A 20,730-nucleotide genomic window follows, 5' to 3' on the forward strand; every position below is an offset into this window, starting at 1 on the left:
AGAATTGTCATAGTCCTGAAAAATCCCATTTGGCAAAGAAAACCATTTTGAACACCAGGTTAAAATGCATCTTGGCTAAACATTCTAGGGAATATCGTACTTAAGACAACATTTCTAATGGCTTTTACTTTGAACTAAAGCTCTATTTGGCACCCCAGCGCTTGTTTAAAGGAAAGCAGAGAAAAATCCTTCTATAAACACAACTTTTAATCTTCTTTCTTCACCCCCCCCCCCCCCCCCGTGTGTATATTAGGGGTGCAACGATACACAAAATTCACGGTTCGGTTCGGTTCGATAGTTTGGTGTCACGGTTCGATATTTTTTCAATACAAAAAAATGTTCATGCTTTTTAATTTGTCATTTATTAAAATTATAAATATATATTTTAATTCAAAAGTACAGTTTTTAAATTTAATGTTGCTGAAACAACAAAATAATAATAATAAAAAAAACTATCTGATCGAGAAATCACTCATCTTTAGAAAATTCAATTCAATTTTATTTATATAGCGCCAAATCACAACAAAAGTCGCCTCAAGGCGCTTCATAGATACAGAGAAAAACCCAACAATCATATGACCCCCTATGAGCAAGCACTTTGGCGACAGTGGGAAGGAAAAACTCCCTTTTAACAGGAAGAAACCTCCGGCAGAACCAGGCTCAGGGAGGGGCGGCCATCTGCTGCAACCGGTTGGGGTGAGAGAAGGAAGACAGGATAAAGACATGCTGTGGAAGAGAGACAGAGGTTAATAACAGATATGATTCAATGCAGAGAGGTCTATTAATACATAGTGAGTGAGAAAGGTGACTGCAAAGGAAAAACTCAATGCATCATGGGAATCCCCCGGCAGCCTACATCTATTGCAGCATAACAAAGGGAGGATTCAGGGTCACCTGGTCCAGCCCTAACTATATGCTTTAGAAAAAAGGAAAGTTTTAAGCCTAATCTTAAAAGTAGAGATAGTGTCTGTCTCCCGAATCCAAACTGGAAGCTGGTTCCACAGAAGAGGGGCCTGAAAACTGAAGGCTCTCCCTCCCATTCTACTTTTAAATACTCTAGAGAGTTTATTACAGAGAAATGGCTCTTTCCAAAATAAAAGCTATACTATATGCTTCTTCTGGGCTATATTCTCAGCAGCATTTTAAATATATCAGGTCCCCATAAGGAGAATCACATGCTAACAGCTGTCTAAATGACTCGGGTAAAGTTTGTAGCATGCGTGCTTGTTGTTTTTGTCTGCTTCCACTTGTCTTTTCACTAGGATGATGTCGGCGTAAATGTGCAGTCATGTTTGTTGTGTTCCCACTAGTGCTGTCAGCGTTAATCTCGTTAAAATGACATTAACGCCATAACACGGCAAATCTCCGTTAACGTGTTACTGCAGATCGCCCGTGTGTGGGGCTGGACGGCGTCAACACGTTAACAAGCTAACTGTGCTAACGCACTAGTTCCCACAAATTGAGCATTGCGTGGCACATCCGACATACTGTTTTACTTTTGTCCATGACGCGCTTACCATCAGGGTCATACTTCACATGAAAACCAAGATAGTACCAAACGCCAGATCTGAATGAGCGTGAGGGAGCTTCAATTTCAGGTAGCGTTGAGGCGGTTGCCATGTTGCAACGAGCTTAGCTTCTGTCTTGCGCTGCGCTCAGTGGATCTGCACTCCACAGTGCAGCCTAGGCGGAGTAGTCGAACGCAGATCCACTGAGCGCTCAACACAGACAGCATCGGTGGCACGGTGGTTAGCACTGTTGCCGCACAGCAAGAAGGTCCTGAGTTCAATTCCACCATCAGGCCGGGGTCTTTCTGTGTGGAGTTTGCATGTTCTCCCCGTGTTTGCGTGCGTTCTCTCCGGGTACTCCGGCTTCCTCCCACCATCCAAAGACATGCAGCTTGTGAGGATAGGTTAATTGGATAATCCAAATTGCCACTAGGTGTGAATGTGCGAGTGAATGTGAGTGTGAATGGTTGTCTGTCCCTATGTGTTAGCCCTGCGACAGACTGGCGACCTGTCCAGCGTGTACCCCGCCTTTCGCCCTATGACAGCTGGGATAGGCTCCAGCGCCCCCCGCGACCCTGAAAACGATAAGTGGAAGCGAATGGATGGATGGATGTATTGTTTGATACATATGCGTACTGAACCAAAAGCACTGTATCGAACGGTTCAATATCGATATGAGTATCGTTGCACCCCTAGTGTGTGTGTGACTTCTAGTTTTTTCCCATGTTCCCCTTGGTCCTGTTCTAGAAGACAGATTCATCAAACACTGAGTCTAACTGATTAAATAAAAGATGGGAAACTCCGTTCTTGGCTCTAGAAAGGATGATAACACTTAGTTCAGTCAACTCGGAGCATGTTCACCCTGAGTTAGGCATGTATGTGAGTGGTGGAAAAAAAAGCCCTCCTTGATCAAGCTAATGATACCATGATCTATCCTGGCAACAGGGACATAAACAGCAGAGCACCTATTTTAATCCAGCGTACTCTGAAGTATGAATATGTATCAAGAGTCATCTTATTCACCTCAGCACTCAATTGAGTTTTCGTTATTAGATAAAGCTTACATCCTTAGCAGCAACAAGCTAAAAGATGTAGCTTGACGAGGATAAAATGCAGATGACAGCAAGTGAAGCTAAGACGGAAACTGAATTTGGTAATCTTCAGTGGAAGAGAGGTCCAGGTTCAAACGTAAAATTTTTAGACTATTTAAAATCTTGGCCGATGGCTTTTAATGACTCAACTTCAAAGTTTACCTTTTTTCCCTTCCTCTATTAAATTTAGCTTCTATTCAAGTTACTAGGAACTACCATTATCTCTAGTCTTTTAGTCTTATTTGTCCCCCTTTCCGCCCTCCACTTCTTTTATTCTTGATTAACAAAGTCCCAGAGGGGAATGTGCTCCAGCTGCCCCTTCTGTCAGTTACACACAGTCAGTGCACAAAATCCATCCCCCAACCATCCACTCCCATACTTTCACATGTATTAGTCCCAGATGATGCTTTCCATACAGACACTCAACCATGCACACATACACAATTTCAGAAACACAGGTAGATATGGCTAGTTTCAGGAATGTGTAAATATGTTATGCTGTGTGAGTGCGTGCCTGCATGTGTCACTGTGTTCCTTTTTCCCTAGTGTGGCTCATATGGGTGGAGGACATTCTCATAGTAATTAAGGATCAGCTGGGCTAGGGTGGGGGTGGGGATTGGGGGTTTACAGCAGGAATGCGTAGGGAGACAGATGGAGCTGTGTGCAATCGCTTCACTTTTCAAGGTGCTCTAACTTCCTCCTTCCTGAGGGGCGCAACGTCCCACCCTCACACGAAGCGTGCCGCTTTTGTGCAGATGCCAAAGCTGGACAAACTCCTCAGGCATGGCATGGAACCATTTATAGGGCAGGATGTTGTCGTAGTAATGGTGGCTGACCGGTCGCTGATCCAGGTCGACGGAAAACGGCCAGAAGCCGTAGGTTGTGACTTCCTCACACAGTCCTAGGGCTAAGCTCACCAGGAAGAGCCCTGTGGATAGGCGCCTGGCGTGCACACCGTGGGATTTCCAAAATTTACCCACTGTGCGTAGGAATTCAGGGTTGGCAAAAAGCATGGTGAGGTTGGAGGAGGAATCTGCCAGTGTGTAATATGCCCGCAGTGATGGGTCTGTGCCAGGCCTCATGGAAAACGCAGGCATGTAGATGTAGCTCGAGCCATAGACCTTCATACTATCCACAAAATATTTTCTTGACCACAGAAGGCTCTGAAATCTGAGTAAGAGAGAAAGATAGATAAAAAGATGACTGCATAACTGTATACTTTAGAGTGATCGCTAACCTGGTGACTTCTCTCCAAACTAAAGATTGCTTTCTTCAGTTGCTTTCTCTTTCTGCCAGTTGTTAAAGGAAATGACCTTGCTATGCTGGTGCAATAAATCTATAAACTACAATGGCCTATTAGACTAACACTCGTGACCACTTTTCAGCAATTTAACATTTAACAAACATTTAACAGCTTCGAGTAAACAGACAATGTGACAAAGAAAAGAAAAGGCTTTGTATTACTACTGCTATTACAAGTTATTATTTATTATGATGTCTTTTATGTTTCTTTAAACCCTGATTACAATGCCTAGTGTTGCTTCTGTAAATATTCTACTTATTGTTTAGTAGCTCTGGGCTGAGTTGTTCTTGTCTTATGCATATTACAGCTATAATTTGTGTCTTCTGCAAAACCCATATGTAAACTCTTGCATGCCTTCACATTCATTCCACAACTCAGTCCATTAGTCTTTTCCATCTGTCTGTGCCTGTGTCCTCAGACGGATGCTTTCCTGCCCCCATCTACAATCTGTGTGATGATCCAAGATGGCGGTGCGGAAAACAGTGTTCCTGTCTTTGTTTTGCTCTTTTTCTTGTTTTTCACAACACTGATATAGTCGTGAGCTCCTTCTCAAAATAAGAGAAGCAAATCCACTAACTTTTTAATCACAGAAGAGCTACGAACCACACTGACGAACTGCAGCTTCGGAGGCATCTACCATCGGCGACCCCTGCTACTACACCTTGCCCACAGTGGAAACGTCGGGGCATCTACCATTAGCAACCCCTGCTAGCAAGACCTCACCTACAGTGGAAACGTCTCAGGCGGTGCGAGAGGAGACAAAAGAGGGGTAAGGGCTGAGGCATCCGGAGCAGGCTAGCGGCTAATCCACACAAACCCGCTATTCCCACTATTGCACTGTTCAACATGCGCTCCCTGGACAACAGGCTGGATCATGTACACTTACTTCGGTCCACCTTGAAGTCAGTGAGAGAGTGTTGTGTCTTCGTCTTTGTGGAAACTTGGCTTAACAATAACATTCCCGACAGCGCCATTCAACTCAACCGGCTAACATGCTTTCCAACCCCCCCCCCCCCCAAACATACAAACTCTGACCCACCACCATTGCCATTTCACTGACTGCCCCACACGAACTTGCCCACAATCACTATGATTGTCTTGGACACTGCTGTTTAAATAATTGTATAGTATTGTATTGTGTTTTACATAAGACTTTTATTTTATTTTATTTTATTATTATTATTTTTCCTTTTTTGTCTTTATATTTTTAGCGTACACTGAGGGCCATGGGAGCAAATTCCTGTGTAAGACTGTACATATGGTCTTTGACAATAAAGCTGACTTTGACTTTGAGTGTTTCTGGTCAAGTGACAAATGTACATTTGCTTAGTGTTTGCGACAGTGGTGCAGTTTCCAACTTGTTTACCTTTTCTCTATGATGCTTGGGTTGGCTGTAACCAGATGTGTCTTTGTGCCCACATCCTCCGCATATTCCTTTGAGATCGGTGGAAGGTTACACCTAAATAAACAGAACAAACACGAGTCTGAGTTTTCAGTTGGACAACGGCAGATCAGCTCTGAACATGTTTAGCCCAAGTTAAGTGCATGCGTGAGTAGAGAAAGAAAACCATCATTAATGGAGCTCTAATACTGAGATTCACCATAGCAACAGGTAAATAAAGAGCAGAGCATCCATTTTAATCCAGTGGACCGAGGAATAACAATGTGGTCACTATAGGCTATGAGATTTTTTTTAATAAACAGGAAGGGAAAAAGGAGTCATTTCAAATTGCTTGATCCGCTCATGATCACAGACACTATACTTTCTGTGGTCACCTATTACCAAACTTAATTTTTTAGAGAGTCACTTTGACTACGTTCACACTGCAGGCGAAAGCGCATCAAATCTGACCTTTTTGACCCTATGCGACCCATATCCGATTATGATATGACAGTTTGAAAAGAAAAAATCTGATATTTTCAAATCTGACCTAGGTCACTTTCGTATGTGGTACTGAATCCAATAAATTTCTGATGTTTTAGAAAGCGACTGCTGTTTGAATGGTCATGTCGCATTAAATCTGAATGTCAGACACTATATGTTTACATAATTTAACGACTGCATCTCAGCCTGTGACCAACTGTCACCGTGAAATGTTCAGAACACAGGGTGTCTAGAGGCTGAATTTAACACTTACATATTTAGTTCTGTTTTAGATTCTTGAACTCAATTCGACTCGATTTATTTCACATATTCACCCCCAAGATCCCAACTGTGACAGCCTTATCTTTTTTAAATCAACGTGAATGATATCCAGTATGGCAAATGACAGATTGTTGATCAGTGTGTTATCTGCCGTAAGCTTTATACAGAGTTAAATAATGATTGCTAAAGTATATCAACATTTTTTCCAGAGAAATAAGTTAATGTTTCTGTGCTGTCCCCAGAGTCACAGAGTTAAATAAATGGAGACCAGTTTTTCCAGGTTTTTTCCTGAGTTGATAAGAAATGTACCATAATCACTGTCTTCGTTCTCACATTGACAACTGATTATAAAGCGGTGATGGTTAAGGGGGTAAAATAACAAATGTCTAAGTAGGATTTAAGCATGTGTAAAAACATAAACTTAATTCACTAAAATTTTTCGGACCAGAAGTCGCACTGGATTATAAGGCGCACTGTCGTTAAACGGGTCTGTTTTCATACATAAGGCGCACCAGATTATAAGGCACATTAAGCAAAACAAAACAGTCAGATAAGTCAAACTTTACTGAACTCATTCTTCTTGCTTCCTCCACTTCCGTACCATTGATTCATTAATGTTGAATTCTGTTGCAGCTGCTCCATGTTGTTGCAGTATATTAATGACTAACCTCATATTGTGGGTAGATTATCTCAGTTGTTCTCCTGACTGAAGTTTGGTCCGTTTAATGGTCCGTTTAATTTTTATCGAGTGGAAAAAAGTTAGCATTATGCTAACATAGCTGTATCACTAGCGATCACGTAGCACATCATTATATACCAGCTAGTGCAACTTCAGTAACCCTGCAAACATCACTGTTGTTTAGTTTTCTGTCTTCATTTATGTTGGAAGTGATAGCAGAGCTGTATGTTTTAATTTTTTCAGAAATCTCTCAGTCAGAACATGCTATATCATGTTTAGGTAGAAACTAGTGAGCTAACTTCCTGCTAACTTCTAACTCCATTAAATTTAATAAATTCCGTTTTCATGCCTGGATGTTAAACTCAATTCACACCTGGTAAAGCAGCAACGCTGATCATTTTATTATAAATGAACGAATTTAGACAGTTTTTAACTCTCAGTGATGCCGCAGTGTTCATTTGGCTCTGGGACCTGAAGCAGACGGAGGTTTGGACACAGATTACTCCGCAGGACTCCTGACTATCCATCAAGTGGAGCGGCTTTGTAGCTTACCAAAGTTGTACTAAAACATTTTTTGACAGATTTTTGAGTGCCGTGTACCACATAAAATCTGTTTGAGGCCAGTAAGCACAAGTAGAATTCATACATAAGGCGCACCAATTATAAGGCGCAGTGTTGATTTTTGAGAAAATGTAAGGATTTTAAGTGCGCTTTATAGTGCGGAAAATGTGGTAAATTAAATTAATTCACTCTGTTTATTCACTCTAGTATTATGCACTGTGACAGCAACTTAATGAGGAAGGAAATTTAGTCAGAGAGAAAACGAGTTTATGGAAGAAAATGTCTGTTACTCTGGTAACTGGCTCAGACCTGACAGGACTTGCGGATAGGAAGAACAAAGTGAAGTGGAAATGACGAAGAAAGAAAGAGCAGAGCTGGAGCAGGAAGAGGCATAATGACAAAGAGATCATGATCAGTGTTGCCAACTCCTCAGTAAGGAAAATCGCTATTGGCTGTCCTAAAAGTCGCTAGAAGTCGCTAAAAGACGTCATCACCTAATTTGCATAATTGGTCATGCTAATCTAATTGTAACCTATGTTGTTGGAGAGAGAAATAACATCGTGGAAGAGATATAAAGTGAGTAAAAAATGTCCTAAATGCATTTAGAATTTATTTAGAACTATAAATTAAATTTCTTTTAGCAATTATTGTTTTTTTTTAATGTCACAATTCCAGCCCTGCTCCTTTACCCGGGCTTGGACCAGCAAAAGTGACCCGAAATTGGCACTCTGGGAGAGTTACTTTGTGTGTGTGTGTTTATAAGTAGTTTTAAACCTTGTGATCCACAAAACAGCATAAGAGTAAAAGAGTAAAAGAAGAACTGACTGCGTTACAGCACCCGCTGCTTGTTGAGAGTAAAATGTATGTGGCTGGTTTCTAGACACAGAAATAAAATGCAATTAGGTGGAACAGTGATGTTCATCTTTGCCACAGCAATCAAAACGGTGGGGCAACATGGTGGCTTCCACAAATCGGGGGACGCTCCTATTATTTTTAATGGACAGAAATCTAAGTTTATGCAAATACATGATTTGTTGGAAGATGTAATTGCACAATGGATCAATGAATATTTATGAGTAGAGTATTTTTTTTCTATTAATTAAACTCAAAAATGCTTACTGTACCTTTAAGTTAACTCTCTTTCTGGAAGAGAAAACTCAAAGCTAACAGACAGCTCAACAGACATACAGCTGTTACCTAAACCTTCTTCCTGGAATAGGGCCAACAGTCAAAGTAAATTTAGAAGGTGACTCAAAAGATAACCACTAACCACACAGACAAAAAACACATACTCAACATTATACAGAAAACCTAATTTAAACATAAGACAGAAACAGTTTCACTTCACTGTCGCTCAAAGCAAAAAAATGCTCTGTTGTGTTTTCTCGAGGCGGACAATCAGCTGTGCTTTGTGTTTAGACTGACACATACCTAGCCAGAATACGTCAGTTACCACGAATTAAAAGACGTTTGTGCAAATGCAGCTTGTATCAAGTGTTTATCCAGAAGTATTCACTATTTCCTGGCGCTCTCAAAGGTCATCCTTTAGTTGAAATGCATATGTCATGCATTTTTCTGCATGCACGAGGTCTGTTGACTGTTGATGGTACATTAGTTCTTCAACTTGAACTTCTACTGCCCTTATAACTGATGAAAATGTACCTTTCCCCCCTGGTCTCCTCCTCAGTCTCAAGTCTTTGATTACTTTTTAAAAATGCCAAGACAATCAGCTTGTTTATAAAATACAATCGATAGTCCTAGTATAACACAACAGAAGATAAATATCTGACATACCCCATCAGATGTTTTTTTTCTGCTTAACCTCTTTTCTTTCTCATCCTCACTGTGGCCCATTTTTCTGTCTCTGTTCTTCCTTCTTTGTTGAAATCAACACCAGCTCTTATAATCACTGATGGTATCTAGCAGGTCTCTGGGGAACTGCTGATTCAAATTTGGAGTGTTTTTTGTTTCTTACCTCATAACAAAGTCGGCCTGGTCGATATCCCTGCCACACTTGCTGTGTCTGAGAATGCCGCCATTGCCCACCACCGCACACTTCTTCAGGGGAAGCTGCAAAGGGTTTTCCTGCACAGGAGACAACATTAAGCTTTGTTAGAATGCACACAGCCACTAGCTCCTAAACACATGATGTAACACCCCGGGCCTAGTGCTAATGTGCCTTTATAGCCCCCGGGTGCTGACCGACAAAACCAGCAAAGTGATAAGAAGAGTTGAGGCAGGCTGATGTAATAGAGATGGATCATACACAGTTTCTGTGTATTATCCAGGACTTTAAACGTGGCATGGTTGTTGGTGCAAGAGAATTTCAGAAACTGCTGATCTATGGAGATTTTTCCATACAACCACTGCATGACAGGAGTTCTCAGCGAAAATGCCTTGTTGATGCCAGAGATCCAACGATAATGGCCAGATTTTAAGCTGATATGACAGCAACAGTAACTCAATAATCACTTGTTACAACTACAGTATGCCAAAAAGCATCTCTATATGTACAGCACATTGAAACCAATAAACCATGAATTTCGCACCCCAGCCTCAACTCTTGCGGCCCAGTACCAAACAACCTGGGGGTTGGGGTCCGCTGCTTTACACAACATGCCTCATTCACTCATTCAGCCATTCACATAAGCACTTTTGTCTACGTCTAAGTGCTTTCTAACACGCACACTGTGATGACACACATATTCCTACTTTCTGATAAATGCATCACAGATCAAATTATGAATCAGTATCTTGGCATGCAGACTGGAGCAGCCAAGGATCACATCACCAATATTCCAGTTGATGGAGAGCACTGCTCTAACCTGTATATACCTTTCAACATTGCTGGTGCCTTTTCCAGGGAACCATTTCCACTAAAGCACCTCCATATCAACAGAGATGCAGACTTTTTAGGTGAGCGCTGACAATACACCTCACAGCCCCTCTCCTTTTTAATCTAGAGGATATGGTGTCCATGTCCCCCCCCCCAAAATTTCTACTTTAAAATCTTCCGTTTTCCACTTTACTGTAGTCCATTTGAAATAAACAACCAACAAGGAAGTGACAACAAAAATTACCAGTCACTACCAGTAATCAATTTTGATGCAGTGAATCATTATCTTACCATCACCACAGCTGAAAACTTATTAAGGACAGGATTAAAGCTGCTGCAGAAGACACTGAAACACCACCCAAAAGAAATGTCCTCTCTTTGTGCATTGACTGCATTTAACTCAAGGGAATGGATTAAGCGAGACAGTGGAAACAATTGTTCTCATTATTCCCCTCAGAGTGCACCCGCTTGAGGCACACACACACACACACACACACACACACACACACACACACACACACACACACACACACACACACACACGCGTATAGAGACGCAAACACAGACTCTTTGCCCTTAAGAGTCTCTTTTAGACCTTTAACAGCAAACCAAGAAGAGGACAGGAACCAGAAAAACAAGCTAAAGCTGTAAAGCTCTAAAGGAAGACACTTGTTTCTTTAGCAACAGCACCAACTACTTACATTAAACCAAATCTTTTACTAATACGTGGACATATCTTTTCTTTGGCTTGTTAAGTTGACCTGATTTATCCAACTGACTGAAAAGACAAATTTAACATGATATAAAAGAGAAAACATGTTTAAGTAGTTAGTGTTGGACTTCTGTTCTATTTTTTGGTGTTATAATGTGCATATAAGATTTTTCACTCAGTCAGTTGTGCTCCATACGCTGTCAAAGGTCTAGAGAAAAGGAAAGACATCACTAAGTAAACATAAAAAAAAGATTATAGGACTCTACTGCTCAGTTCACTGAGCTGTATGTATATATGCTCTGTTTCAGTCACTGAACTAACCAGCAATTAACTGTCAAAGCCCTAATTGGCACATTCCCTGGCACATGCCCAGATACTGTAGCTGCTGCCAGCTTGGTGCAGCGTGGCTGCTTGTCGGCATTCAGACCTGCAATCACAGCAATGGGAGTTGAGAAGAAGGGAGTGCTTGTGTGTTTGAATTTGAGCACAGTACATCCCACCAAACTATCAGTTGTCTTTTTACTGGGAACCATAACTAGCCACAATATAGGTTTAAGGAAGTGAAACGGTCCCCATAAAAATATGCAATGGACACAAGGACATGGCTCTAGAGAGGAGCAGGGAAATGAAAAGATGACACATAGAATATAAAGACCTAATCATAGTATTTAGTCAGAAAAACACACTTGGAATAAAAGAAATGTTGGGCAAAACAGTCACTATAGAGTCAGTTCACTTAAAAACACAAAACCCACCGTGTTACCTTATCGCACTGTTTTCTAATGGAAATAATGTTCAGCTCCACTGTTTACAGTGTTCTGAGCACTGTCTGCCACACATGTCGACTAACAAGTACATGAAGTGGAAAACTGGTTTAATATACATACATATACACAATATACATTGCAGAAAATGTCATAAACTACTCCATCATCTTTGCCTGTAATAAGACTCTAACACACTATCTGTACATCTAAAGAATATCAGCTGAAAACCTCATTTTAGATTTTTTTTTGCTCTCTTTGCATGTTGTGAGTTGCTGGTCTCCTATGTCCTGAAAAAAGAGCTTATTCAATGTGCAACAAGCAGATTTGCAGTTTTCATCGAAAGTGTTATCGACAAGTTTGAGGTGAGAAAAAAAGTTGCTAGGTTTGTGTCCCCTGTCCGGCCAGACCAAAGCTAAAGTATGATTTCAGCAGCTGTGTATTATTATTGAGTGACTTGGTATGAAGTGCATTACCACTGGCATTGGCACTGGTACTGAGAAACGTAGAGAAGGAAAATGGAGATCCAACAGTGGTTCTGCACTGCATTATACATCAACATGCAGCAAATGCTCGACATGTAAACATACCACGTCTGTTCTCCTGAAATGTGTAAAAACACTGCCAATTCTGAGCATTTTGAGAACAAACTAAGGCACTGTATGTACTGCAATTTAAAGAAGTGCGTTGGCTCAGCAGGGGAAACGTGTTAAAAAGATTTTTTTAAGTTAAGAGCTGAAGTGATGTATTTCAAGCGTTTCATGGAAATTGGAAGACTGGATGTTCCTGAGATCAATGATCCAAAATGGATAATGGATTTGGCATTCCTTTTAGACATGACACAGGAGCTAAAAATCCTGAACCTAGATCTACAGGATCCCGGACAGCTCATCACAACAGCCTATGAGACTGAACTGTGTAAAACTCAGCGTTGTGGGGTTTTTTTTTGTAGTCTTCGAACACTACCGTGGGCCTCCAATGAAACGACCCCAGCTCATCTGAGATTGAGACTCCTGCTCTCAATGTACGAAACAAAGCAACGCTCCCAGTATACTTAATTGAAAACGGGGCTGTTTTGGAAATCTCAAAACCAAGGTATATAGTTCCATTAGAATTAAAAAAAAATAAAAAATAAACAGTGATTTGGATTATAGCTGACACATCACCAAAACAAAAGGCGAGGTCTTGCAAACTGCTTGATTTGTCCAAAACACATACATTTATTTTGCCATCATCTAAAAAAAAAAAAGAAAACCAGCATATCTATATTTGAAAAACAGGATCCTGTCTTTCTGTGCCACTGTTGCTTAAGAAATCTTTCCTGTAATTGGTTGTGTAAACAGCTGCAGGTTCATCTCCACAAATGAAATCACAGTGCCAGATTTAATTTGGATAAAGCAATGTAGTCTGATTTTAGAGGATTATGTGGAGCAAAGATGCATAGATTCTGCTAAACAGGAAATAGGAGAGGTGAAGTATGCAATCTACTGCTATGCGCAGATGATATCTCTCTCTTTAGCTCAACATTTTCTTTTACATTTGCAAGTGATTTATCTGCAATGAAATCGCATTGTTGCAGCATGTAGTACAGTCAACTACTTGTGAACACAAATATCTAATCAGACAATCGCATGACAACAACTCATTGGTCAAACTAAATAGTGAAATAGGGTGACTTAAGTGTCTTTAAACATGGCATGGTTGTTGGTGTCAGAAAAGCTGGTTTGAGTAATTCACAATTGCTCATGTACTAAAGGTGGGAATCCCCAGAAACACTACGATACGATCACAATTCTTCCGGCACGATTTGATATCAATGTGGTTTTTATTTTGCAATTTGAAACCAGACCGTGAAGCATGTCAACACTATGGCAGGCTCAGAATTAGGCATAAACATGAAAGCATGAATTCATTCTGCTTGTAGCAACAAAATCACTTTAGGCTGGTTGTGGTGACGTAATGGTGTGAGGGACGTTTTATGGGCACGCTCTAGGCCCCCTTTGTATCAACTGAGGATAATTTACGGCCACACCCTACCCAAGTATTGTTGCTGGCCATGTCCATTCCTTTATGACTATAGTGTATCCATCTTCTAATAGCCGCTTTCAGCAGGATGAACCTTCTCACAAAGTTCAATAAAATACAATCTGGCTTCTTGAACATAACAATAAGTTCACTGTCCTGAAATATCCTCCACAGTCACCAGATCTCAATGCATCAGAGCACTCTGCACGTGGAGGACTGGATGAATCTCGTCATAGATGTGCAGCACATAAATATACAGCAACTGTGTGATACTGTCATGTCAATAAGGATGGAAATCTCTGATGAATGTTACCTGTACCGTGTTAAATATATTATACACAAATAATTAAGGCAGTTCACGCTAGTACTAACAAACTGTACCTAATAAAGTGTCCGGTGACAGTAAGTCTATGTTTAAACCAATAAATTAAATGCAAATGCAAACACACACAAGTGCCTAGGTTGGTCATTTTATTTAATTATTCACACTCACCTCCCCCTGTCCTTCATGAAAGAACATGCACAGCTCATGCCTGGAAATTAGGGTAAAATATTCATCACATGTACCAAGAAGGATATTTGACTGCAGATCTAAAGCCTCAGAGAAAGAACTCAATACGGTAAACACAGCAACAGTACTTACACCTATAGCTCCCCTTTCGTTGCTGTTTCTACTCATGAACACAAAAAACCCTCTTTCCTTTTTTCCTAAGTGAAAATAGAGCAAAGAAGAAAGACCTTGAAGCCGCGCCCCTTTCCAGTTTTAAGTAGTGTCGCAACAACACTGTCCTAGACTTAAGTGGAGAAAGAAAACCAGAACAAGACTTATATAGTTGAGTGTTATAAAAGGTCAGAGCAGGAGCCTTTTTAATGTTTAAAAAAAAGCTAAAAAGGAAATTGCAGGGAATAACTAACTGTATTATCTTTTTCAGCTTTCAAGTTGCCCCAAACCACTAATCCCGTCACATCTTCATATCGACTCCTGTCCACACTAAGAGCTGTAGACCTGTAATCCTCTCCCCTCCTCCATTATGGATCAGCTAGATTTCACACTAACACAGTCACCACAACACATCTGTAATGCACCGGGTAGGACAGAAATCAATTTTCAGTTATTTGGTCTCAGTCACATCTCAAAGACACAGCTGCCGGTCTTAATAACATGCATCTCTAGATGTGGGAAAGTCAAAACCCCACAATAAAACCCAGAGGAAGGACTCGTATGTGAACTGACCGTCACAGCAACTCACACAGCACTATTTTCTGAGAAACATAAGAGCGTTACTTATCAGTATACCTGTACAAAGAGAGAGTACGTGTTGTTGTTGACGGTGTGCGAGTAGTAAAACTCGCCATCGTACCACAGGACTTTGCCCACAGGGGAGTTCTCCTTGGTCACTGCAAACATCCGCTTCGGATCACAGCATTCTGACAGCAGCTTCCTGTGGAGAAAGGAGGAAACACCAATTTTGGTGACTAAACTAAATTAGATACTTTAACTATATTACATCATTACATCAAGCTAATTTTAAACTGCCTTTCCCCCCCTCTGTTAATTCCCAAGAAGCAAGCAAATCTAAGTCATCAACCTATAAAAGGTCTTTATAGCTCCATTAAAAGAGAACCACAGAAACAACCCAGCTCCAAGTGAGCATCACATCCTCCAGCAGGCGTGCTCTTCAGGGGTCACTTTCTCTGATTACCCTGTAATCAGCTTTGCCTCTGAGAATGTTTAATAAGATATAAATAAAGCTGCTACTGTGTAACTAACACACTCACAGCTCTGTTTTTGCTTTGTCTGTGGTCATCTTTATGGCTGAGACACTACTGTAATACACTAGAATTACTCCCTTTAGAATTATGGTTTTGTTTGTCATAATTGTTGGTCTTAAATCACCAAAATATTAAAAGCATGTATTAATTACGAAATTGAAACTGAAATTAGAGGCCTATTTTTTCCTGGGAATCTGTTACATTCAGCAATAAGCCTTAAAATTATTATTAATCATTTCATCTTCTCTTGAAACACACTTAAATCCAAGGGGGGGGCACACACTGCCAATCACAGCTTGAAGCTTATTAAAGGAAATTCAGAGCTCTGAGTCGAACCTGTACAAATCGATGCCGGTCTGGTTCTTCTGCCAGTCTTCCCCCTGCCTCAGCACCTCCTCCACTATTTCTTTATCGCTCGGCAGTCTGTAGACAGGGAAAACGTAAAACCAGCAAAGCACCAGCACGCACAGAGCGGCCCACGCCGACAATTTGGCGCGGTAGCATCGCAGAAACATCTTTCCCTTTTATTTTATTTTCCTTCTATCCCTCTCTTTTTTTTTCTTATCTGTTTCTCAAAACCACCAGCAGAGCGAAGCATGTGGTGTGAAACGCAGTCTTTTCAAAGCAGGTCTCTCTGTTCGTCCCGAATCCCCGTCTCATCCCGCAGACGCGGTGGGGGTAAGAATGGAGGAGCAAGGTAGTCTGTTATCCAGTTGTTTGGCTCGAGCATCAGTTTGGAAATCCGTTTTTTTCTTGGCGAGGTTTTAACAGCGAGCAGCGTCTATCCCTGCAACGGCTGGCGCTGGGTCGCGGGGCTGTGGGGCAGCGTGTGTGGCTCTGCAGGAATCTGCTGTTCTGTTCTTGGTGCATCACCATCTCCATTACAGCGCGCGGTTCGTGAGGAGGCACGCGTGTTCCCTCCAAACCCCGCGTCCTGCTGCATCCCGATTCTGTATGTCCCACTCCTTTCCACCTGGATCTCTCTCGACCCCCACGACCACGATCACCGCGCGTTATCGCCCAGATCCTGGACTGGGGGTCTGCGGTGCAAGTTAACCAGCTAATTCCGACTCAGCTCCCCTCCACCTCCCCGTCTTTCTTCTATCGACACCGCCCCCTCCCTCACCTCTTTCCCCTCAGACAAAGTGCTTCTTGTGCAGTCGGAGGCGCATCAATGCCAATAGTACCTCGTGCGACAACGGAAAACGGCTTTCAAAATAAAAGCACACGCGATCCTTACGGCTCACGCTTGTCCACTTTTCCCCTGCACCTAGCAAGCTGAGAAGGACCTGAACACAATTTAGGTTTGAATTTTATTGAAATTATTTTATTAAAGTATCTGCTCTAACACAACATATAGATAAAATCATGGATAAATAGCTCTTCCAGCACGTCATGTTTATTTAGGGATAACCCAAACAGTAGATGTTATATAAGTTAATCACATAACCCTTTTTAATGGTTTTATGGCCTCTGTCGTTGTAATGCAACCTTTGCCCTTTAAAATGTTCCAACAAATCTTCTTACTGTTGGAGTGCCACGTTTCTCTCTCTACAAATCTACAAATATATAAAGCAAAATCAACTTTGGTTTAGTCCTGACTAAATATTTAACAGTATATTTACGCATGCCGCACTGTAGAGCATGCTGAGCAAAGGCTTTTGATGTTTTTATGTGCAAACATGCAACCGAGGAGCACATGGAATATTATAAGATTATAATGCTTCTAGGCGTGCAGTGCATTCTGCCAGACCATATAACACACTCACATAATGTCAATAAAAAAGGGGGAATAAATTCAAATCTTAAATTTGCAAATGTGTCGATAAAGCAGTGCCATAAAACACATGCCTTAGAGCATATTGTGTAATCTTGTATCTGTTATGATAGCAGTTACAGGTCTTAATCTGTTTTACATGAAAAATATGCTATTCTAATCCCATATAAGAAGGTGAAGCTGAAGGTACTGTCCTTTTAACACTAAAATGTTAGCTGTCAACCTTAATGTTAAACATTCTGGCTTAAAGAGCAGATAAACACATCAAAATCCAAAGAAGACTTCTTATCTCAAGGAGCTGGAACCTCAGCGGAGCGTGCGACTCCAAAGTTTGCTGTACGAAGTTTAACCATCAGCGCTTTCTTCTTTGGACTTGCCTTGAAACATTTTTCGATTATTAGGCACTATCTTGATGATTGATTTCATAAAGTAAAAGGCACAGCATCCACATGCTACTGTAATATCCACTGAAAGGCTTCTGCTAAGTAATTTAGATTCCTACTGTGACAAGTGACTGTTTATAATATTACCTTGTTAAGGTTCAAAATTGAGGAAGGAGAATACAAACCACCCATGGTCCAGGAGCTCTTGGTCAAACAATGATTTTAATGAATACACACGTGTGGGAAGACAACTCTGTATGCAGACAGCAAGTAGTCTTCAACTTAATCAAAGCATGAACAGATATTTTATACCGTCAGGGCTTGATTTAATGACGCCCCTTCAACGTCACAGATACATTTTATACATAGATCAAATCAAAACCACAATGACTTTTGACACCGTTTAAAAGAACAATTGTCTTCTATCTTCATAACAGGTGCTTCCTGTCACTGCCGGATGCTCGCTTGTCATCTTGACACCTCAGCAGCAGTTCTGCGACAAACTGCTCTTTTTGCAACCCCAAGCAAAACATGATTAAACTTTCACCTATAAATGATTCTCTAACTGAGTGTGTGTGTGTGTGTGTCTGTGTGCTAACCACAATTGCACCCTGTTTCTCCTCGCGACTAGCTCCTAACCTCTAACCAGACAGAGAGACAGAAGCCACTCTGATATGTAACAACTGAAACTATGTATGTGTCCTCTACTAAATAAATGTTTTAATCAAGAACCCCTACTAAAAGCTTAATACAAGAATATGAACATATAAAAGATATTAAAATGAACTGTTGTGTAAGCATGTACTGCAATTCCTTCTATGTTCTAGTTTTCCCTCAGCATGGATCATCTAGACACTCTCACTAGATGAAGCTTAAGACCTTTAAAGAACCTGAACATCAACTCAAATAAGCACAGATATGCATTGTGTACACAATAGTTATAACTGCATCTGAAATACAAAATTAACATCATCATAAACATCTTAAGGCCATCTTAAAGCTATCTGTTACATTGTCAAAGCAATGATCATACTGCAGATTATATTATTAATGCAATGGTAATAATGATGATTATTTAACAATAGCAGTAAAATAATTTCCCTGCTCCACAACCTGTACATTTTTTTTTAAATCTTTTGACTTTTCTTTTACAGCATATTTCAACATATTTCTCCAAGTTTCTTGAGTGAGAGTCTTTATTTTAAAGATCCTGCTTCAGAGTCACGTCTGTATTACCGCTGACTTGTCAATGACTGACGCGTAAAAGCAAGCATCTTCTCTGATGTGAATCGCTGTCGCCCCCTGCCGGACATCTCCTGCACAAGCGAAATAGGATTTCACATGAGACGCTGGTGCAGCTGTGAGATTACCACACCTCAACGCCACACTAAAGCCACTTTGCGATCTCATTTTAATCCAGACTTAACCATCTTCAGACGATTGCTTTACAACAAAAAAGTCCCATTTTTGCCATGTGCCCAGGATTTTTCTTTTGAGTTGGACTGTACCTGCAGCTGCAGTATAACCTCCTGTGTGAACCTTCGCTATGTAACTGCTTTATCCCCCCCAGAATAATCCGGTGTGTGGGCGTAGGCATACCAGATTTTCAGTAACTTGAATTTTTTAACTTTGCTTCCAGCTGTGCTTTCTCTCAGGATGCCTCTTTGACCCTGCCAGTTATGAGATACTTATAAGGGAACTCAAGACAAGGCACTTATATATTAAAAAAAGATACTAAAAATACACAAGAAAGAAAAAAGAGCCTCACAAATGTTTCTTATCAGAGTGTAGCTTGATAAGGGAAGTGATGTGATAGCATCACACAACTGCTGCAGATTCGTGAGCCGTACACGTCCATGATGTGAGCCTGCTCATCCACGACATCCCAAAGGTGTTCTTTTGGATCGAAATCTGGTGACTGTGGAGGCATGGTCAGCAAAAATAGTCAGGAGGGCTGGGGCATTCAAATAATGCTCATTTGACACGAACACACCCAAAGTCCCAGGACGATTACATCTCCACCTCCAGTCTGAACAATTGATAAAGGGCAGGTGGTTTCATACTGGCATGCAGTTTATGTCAAAATCTGACCCCACAAACTCAAACATTTTTTCCAATCTTCTATTAACCAGTTTTGGTGGGGTCAATGTAAACTGTGTAAACTGTGCCCTCCGTTTTGTGTTCCTAACTGACAACAGTGTGGTTTTTCTATTGCTGTAGCCCATGTGCTTCAAGGTTTGAAGTGTTTGTGCCTTCAGATAAGCTCTTCTGCATACCTTGGTTGTAACAAGCGGTTATTTGAGGTACTGTCATTTTGGCTTGAAAAGTCTGTGCATTATCTTCTGACATCTAGTATTAAGAAAGCATTTTTTTCTAGTGGACTGTTCTTCATTTCCTGTTTTTTTATGTGCCTGTTTTTGACGCACCCTCTGGAAACCCTAGAGAGGTTCATGTGGGGAAAATCAGCAGTTTCTGAAATAGTCAGACCAGACCATCTGGCGCCAATAACCACGGTCAAAGTCACTTAAATGGTATTCCCTCATTCTGATGCTCAAGTTTAATACATGATTATTAAAATAACTCAAAGTTGTACTTTAGGGCTGTAAATGAAAAAAAAATTACTTTCATTTTGTTTTTCCTAAAAAGTAGTACATTTGATACACAATACACACGATAACTTAACTTGTTATGTCATGACCATGGGTTCAGGTGGACTATGGAACATATGACAAATACAACAAATGCAAAATATAACTTTAAATATCTTCTTTAAATTCAAAAAAATAATTTTCCATTTGTTCTTTCCTTTAAGCCCAAAAGTAACTGACCTATTTGTGAAAGCAGCACCAGTAGAAAGTGCATTACAAGCAGTTCCCCGATACCAAGGCCTGCCTAGTTTTCTTTTTGGGTGCCCGTGTGCCTGTGCAAAGACAGGAGGGAGTTGGGTTGCATCAGAAATAGCGCTCCCACCTGCTGAGGATCACTGGAAAAAAAATATGACAGGACAATTGTTGTCCCCTTCATCTTCTTCCTTTTACTGACACTCGTTACACACTGAGGTATTGTCTCTTTAGCTTGCCCACCGCTGAAAGCAGTGTACTGCTAATATGACAGATAAGTTGGTAGTGTATGCCATAAGAATATTTACTGGCACAAAAAAACCCAAGCTCTT

The 20,730-nt window shown here is 40.8% G+C and overlaps 1 protein-coding gene across 1 annotated transcript; it reads right to left on the reverse strand.

Annotated features, from left to right (window-relative positions):
* Positions 1 to 226: 226 nt before the first annotated feature.
* st8sia1 (ST8 alpha-N-acetyl-neuraminide alpha-2,8-sialyltransferase 1) lies at positions 227 to 16,535 on the reverse strand. Its single transcript, XM_080886570.1, has 5 exons — positions 15,735 to 16,535; positions 14,923 to 15,067; positions 9,264 to 9,373; positions 5,269 to 5,361; positions 227 to 3,769 (listed from the first exon to the last, which is right to left on the reverse strand). Exons 1-5 carry the CDS (start codon positions 15,911 to 15,913, stop codon positions 3,289 to 3,291), a joined length of 1,008 nt encoding a protein of 335 aa, XP_080742696.1. The 5' UTR covers positions 15,914 to 16,535; the 3' UTR covers positions 227 to 3,288.
* Positions 16,536 to 20,730: the final 4,195 nt, after the last annotated feature.

Source organism: Rhamphochromis sp. 'chilingali', assembly GCF_963969265.1.
Source record: "Rhamphochromis sp. 'chilingali' genome assembly, chromosome: 7".
NCBI classification, from domain to species: domain Eukaryota; kingdom Metazoa; phylum Chordata; class Actinopteri; order Cichliformes; family Cichlidae; genus Rhamphochromis; species Rhamphochromis sp. 'chilingali'.